The sequence below is a fragment of the Quercus suber genome, unplaced genomic scaffold, assembly GCF_002906115.3.
Source record: "Quercus suber isolate HL8 unplaced genomic scaffold, Cork oak 2.0 scaffold_143, whole genome shotgun sequence".
NCBI lineage: Eukaryota > Viridiplantae > Streptophyta > Magnoliopsida > Fagales > Fagaceae > Quercus > Quercus suber.
The window spans coordinates 1,335,234-1,341,124 of NW_027069604.1; the positions used below are offsets into that span (position 1 = coordinate 1,335,234).

The 5,891-nt window shown below is 36.7% G+C and overlaps 1 protein-coding gene across 3 annotated transcripts in view; it reads left to right on the plus strand.

Annotated features, from left to right (window-relative positions):
- Positions 1 to 4,925, plus strand: part of LOC112018371 (ubiquitin-conjugating enzyme E2 11) — a 7,722-nt gene extending 2,797 nt beyond the window's left edge. For 2 of the 3 annotated variants that reach the window (XM_065776875.1, XM_065776876.1), the window contains 3 exons: positions 3,664 to 3,791; positions 4,174 to 4,278; positions 4,512 to 4,925. In XM_065776875.1, the coding sequence (XP_065632947.1) occupies positions 3,664 to 3,791; positions 4,174 to 4,278; positions 4,512 to 4,655 (377 nt within the window). In that variant the 3' untranslated portion in view covers positions 4,656 to 4,925. The remainder of the gene's footprint in view (positions 1 to 3,663; positions 3,792 to 4,173; positions 4,279 to 4,511) is intronic. The other variant, XM_065776877.1, reaches the window with a different exon arrangement.
- The last annotated feature ends 966 nt before the right edge of the window (positions 4,926 to 5,891 follow it).

A 5,891-nucleotide genomic window follows, 5' to 3' on the forward strand; every position in this document is an offset into this window, starting at 1 on the left:
AATTTGGGTTATTGCTTCACAAGTTGCTGATACTAGATTTGCTTCGGTTGTTGTAATGCTGAAAAGATTGAAGTTGATAAAAAGATGTCTTCAAGCTATGGCTATTAGTGACCAATGGGCTTCTTATAGAGAGGATGATGTTGGAAAAGCTCAAAAGGTGAAAGATATGATTCTAAGTGATCTTTGGTGGGATAAGGTTGATTATATTCTTGAATTCAAAGGGCCCATTTATGATATGCTACGAATAGCCGACACAGATAAGCCTTGTCTTCATCTTGTGTATGAGATGTGGGATTCAATGATAGAGAAGGTGAAGGCAATAATATATCGGCACGAAGACTTGGAAGATGATCAGTATAGCTTATTTTGGGCTGTGGTGTATGATATACTCATTGATCGATGGACCAAAAATTGTACACCAATACATTGCTTGGCTCATTCCTTAAATCCTAAGTAAGTACATTTATTTTCTATTTTCCTTAGTTCACCCTTTTAGTAAAACACACGTTTCATCTATATTTTTTTTTTAATCTTTAACTAGGTATTACTCCATTGAATGGCTTTCGGGGAATCCAAAACGCATCCTCCACATCGGGATCATGAAATTTCTATGGAAAGGAGCAAGTGTTTGGATCGATACTTTCAAGATGAGAGTGAATTAAAACTGGTGGTGAAGTCTGAGTTTGCTACATTTTCAGGAGGGAGGTTTCCTTCACCAGATGCCTTGACAGATAGGTGGGCCTTACAACCTTTGGTTTGGTGGCAATATCATGGCTCCGCATTTCCAAATCTTCAAACCCTTGCCCTTAAACTTCTTGGACAACCTTGTTCATCCTCATGCGCTGAGAGAAATTGGAGCACATACAAATTCATTCATTCCTTAAAAAGAAACAAAATGACTCCTGCACGTGCTGAGGATTTGGTATATGTGCATTCTAATCTTCGACTCTTGTCAAGGCGCAATGAGGAGTACGTCCATACAGCAACAAAGATGTGGGATATTGCAGGAGACTCTTGGAATGCGAGTGACATACATGGAGGAGCTGGAATTCTTGAGAATGCATCCCTTACACTTGATGAGCCAGAGTTGGAGGCCATGGTTATTGGGAATGCTAACACTAGTGCTACTACTAGTGAAAGTGAAGTTCGAAGTGAAGCTCGAAGTCAAGCTATTGATATTGAGGATGATGATGTTAGTGTTTGATTGTCTTGTTGATTGTCTTGTTGATTATCTTTTATTTTGTTTTAGTTTCGAACTTGTGAGTTGTAGTCTAATTTCCAAACATTATGGAATGTTTTAGTTTTAATCTTGTGGGTTGTATTGAATTTATGAACATCTTGTTTTAATTATTATCTACTATTGCTCTTAAATTTGGTATATGTTTATATAATGTGAAAAATGTGCTTATTGTACTATCACTCCCTTCTTGTCTTCGAAATGGAGAAATAGGAGCAAGCCCACGACCTGGGGGAGGTGGGGGTAAGGGAATTTCACTTCTCCGTTCTTTCTCTCTCTTATCATTCTCAACTTGATCATGCATTCGCTGCATTTCCTGCCTATGGCTCTTCGCCTTAGGACATGCTCTAATACCTTTGCCAGAAATTGCTAATAAATGAGCCTTAACCCTAGAATAGGATCCCATAAAAACTACATCACAATAGTTGCACTTAAAGTATGTGTTTCCACCTGATTTAACAGAAGCATGGTTTTAAAAACCGGAACGGACAAAAACCCGGAAAGAGACTGATTACTGGTTTTATGGTCCGACCGGAATTGGACCGATGGTCGAACCGATGATGTCATAATTAATATAATTTAAATATTTAAATAATATTTATATAAATTTTGAATTTTAATAACTTATTTTAAGAAAATATAAAATATAGAATTTTTTTTTCTTTTTTTGCATACTACGTTTTTTTTTTCTAATCAGTAATTATTAACAAAAAAAAGAATAATCTACTATTAAAGTTTCAAATTTTTATTTTTATAAATAATAGTCAAATTTAACTATTTATCTATTCAAAAATAAAAAATAAAACCACCCCTCCCCCAAAGTCAAGTGACTTGACAACACACTGACTTGTTAATTATTATGACCAATTCACTATCTCATTCCCAGCCACACACGTACACTCTTCTATATTTTATTTTATTTTATTTTTTAAATTTCTCCTCATAAATCTAGCACCCCACAGGCCCACACGGTTTACTATCAGGAACTTTTATTTTTTCATTCTCATTGTTTTGTCCTCCAGGCTCCAGTACGTCCATCTCCCTTTCTCTCTCTCTCTCTCTGGAAGTTGATCTCCATCAGCTCCTCTCATTTCCTGTCTCACCGAAGAGCTGTGGATGCATCATACCAGTCTAAGAGGCTGGTTTCAACACCAAGCATGAGCATTTAGTAATTTTCTCACTCTCTCAAGCCTAGCAGATCTGAGAAAAAAGAAGATTTCTATAGCGAAAAATCTGTCCTTACCCACTTAGACCAGCAGATCTGAGAAAAAAAGAAGATTTTTCTGCAAAATAAAGCTCCATTTCAGATCTCATTCATCAATTTTGCAAAACCGGTTCAACCATCCCGGTTTTTGATTTTTCCGGTTTTTCCGATTTTTCCGACGGTTACCGGTTAATCCGGTTTTTCTTACATTTTCGGTTTTTAAGCATAACCGGACCGGATTACTGTCCGGTTCCCGGTTGAACCGGTCGAACCGGCCGGTCCGGTCCGGTTTTTAAAACTATGAACAGAAGCACCAGGTGGTTTGTCTACTCTAGTCACATACTGCCAAAGAGGAGATTCATCATTTACTTCTTGATTAGATGAAGGCGAAGTTTCTGTGCTAGTAACTTCGTCCATTGCAAATTCAATAGATTGAATTTAACCTACAAATAATAACTATTAACTAAATAAATTAATAATAAATCAAACCCAATTTCACAAATTTACAAATTCACAAATCACAAATTCAGTCAGTCAGTCAGTCACCCTACAAGCCTAAGATAAAAGTTACAGAAAAATTAAGAAAATGCACTTGTTTTTTACATAATTTATAAGTAGAATAACAAATTAGCAATACACACAAATCCCAAAATCATTTCCAAAATACACACAAAATGGGTATCTAAACAATCATCAACACACCTATCATTAATTCATTATTTACTAACAAGTGCAACAAGTCATTGCTAAAATTTCATAATAAGTAGAATAGCAAACTAAGATTCACAATCAAACACAACAGAGAGGGACGAAATCGGACGAGTCGGCGCTGCCACGTGGCCGGACGCGGCCCGACGCGGCACGGACTCGCGGTCAGCGGCGTCCCTGCCGTGTCGCCGAGTCCGGCCGAGTCCGACTCCGGTGCGGCTCCTCTGGAGCCGCGTCGGTGCTACCCAGCTTGTAGCCTTGTTGATGCTCCTGCATCAGTTGGCATACAGCATGTGTGTGTAAGAGGATCAACATAAAGTGTTAATGTGTTTCACATGGTTTTTTGTTTGGTAAGTGGTTAACTTAATCATAATTAAGGCCAGTACCTTGTAATGGTGCTGGTTAGATGGTTGGTTTTGGTTTGGCTTTTGTTTTTTTATCTTTAAATTTTTTTTTGGTGCTTTTATTGTTGTTACTGTTACAGTTTTTAATTCATCGGTTTTCCATTTTGCAGGCCCTGTGAATGATAATATATGGTTCTGGCAAGCAGTAATCATGGGTTGTCCAGAAAGTCCATATGCTGGGGGTGTGTTCCGTGTACTCCTTAATTTCTCACCAGAGGACCCATACGGGCCACCCAAGGTAAAAACTCACATGTCTCAATGTCCTTGTTTAATACCTTATGTGTGTCGCTGTCTGCACGGTGCATCTCTTCTCACGCATAATTGTTTTCACTGCTTGAAATAGGGGTAATTACAGATAACACACTTGAGGTTAGGTCCATTTTAACCTTGCGTATAGTTCAAAAGTTGGCACTTTTCCCACTTGAGATTAGTTTTGTTAGGCTTTTGTAACCCACCTCTTCATTTGCCGTTAGAAAAATACATTTTTAGACCCCAAAAAAAAAAAAAAAAACATTACAATTTAATTGTTGAATGTTGGACATAAACTTCTGGCACTAATTTAGTGGGATGAGTGTGAATTTGCCTCACAATTGAACTCTGCATATTTGTGCAATGGTCAGGTTTCCTTCAAGACAAAGGTTTTCCACCCTAACATTGACAGCGATGGTACAATCTGTCTTGACATTCTCAAAGACAAGTGGATCCCTGACCTTAGCATATCCGCGGTAATGTGCTTCTTTGATTGATGGGCATCAATATCTCTTACTGATTGTTAAATGTGATACAATATTTTAGGTATTGTCACTATTCTGTACATTTTTGGCTACCATCCCCTGTAAGGCTTGGAGTTGGCAATAGTATGCATATTTTGCATTTTATAGCAGCTCAGTTATATAGGTTTTGTTATTTTTGCTCAACAATCTTTCGTTTTGTGGTTAATTTTGTAACGTGCTTGCAGGTCCTCCTCTCAATCAAATCACTGCTGGCAGATCCAAATATTGACAATCCTCTGGTGCCTGAGATTGCTCACCTGTATAAGACTGACAGACCAAAGTACGAGGCTATTGCCCGATCCTGGACCCAGAAGTATGCCATGGCCTAGGTCTATTGGACCTAGAAGACTGCTGTCGAGTCCCTTTTGTCTTTAGGGTGCCAAAAACTGAATTCCTATCTACCAAAACTGCCTACTTAAACTGGTTGACAGGAAAGTCTTATTATATGCCAATAGCTTGCCATGATGTAATGTTGGTTTACTGCATTGGCCTTATGTTGATAACTTAATCGAGTCTCTTAATCTACTGATTAAGCCTTTGATTCATTTTCTTTTTGTTGGGTATATATATAATCTTATAAATACAATAGGATTACAACTTATGGTGTCTACTTGATGATAATTACTTTTTACAAATTAGGCTTAAAGATTTTTTTATTTTTTTTTATTTTTAAATGTTGGTATGTGGCAAGAAGACTATCCATAAGTGTTGGCTAGATTCAAACTCCTACAATAAAAAAAAAAAAAAATATATATATATATATATATATTTGTTAGTTGAGTTATAAGTAAAGCTAAGAATTTATGTGGTAAACTATATTTTTAAATAAAAATAATGGTAATAAAATTATTTGAACCCACAGATTTTATTAAAAATCTTTTGCAGTGGCATATTTTCACTTTGCCATGAATGATATCTGAGGCAATAATAGATATTAAGATCATCCTACAGTACTTTTTATTATCAAAATAAGCAAAATAAGACAGTAATTTTACGTGTGGACTGTGGATGGGCTTTTCAATTGTCATTTAGCAGGTTGATTTTTTTGTTTTTTTTTGTTTTTTGGGTCTTGGAAATAAGAAGAAGCATAAAAGTTTAAACTAGTTGACGTTGGGATGGTCCTTTTATTTACGCTTGTTTAGGCCCAATGGGTAGGAACTACGAAGGGATGCTTTTGGGCCGAGCCGTCATCATTCCTTTATAATTTAGCATGCAGGTCTGAGCTAGATCTTCAGAACATATTACAGTACATCTCTGTGTTGGGCTTTGCTTCATTGGCAGTCTAATGTGTGGCCATAAAATCGATCCAACCTCAAACTTTGAGTCCAACCCAGCCCGACTTATGACAAAGTCTTTCTTTTTGGGTCATAACTCATAAGGTAGGGATTTCTATGTTGCGGTACTTCTTGTTCTTATAAAGGAAAAGTTATGGATATGAGAATTGTGAAGATTTATATAAAATTAAGGCAGTATTAGAATTTATATCAGCAACCCCCTCTTTGCCTCAAAGAATTATGCTCGCACTAAATATCTCAAACAAATTTCACACCAATGAAATATTTAAA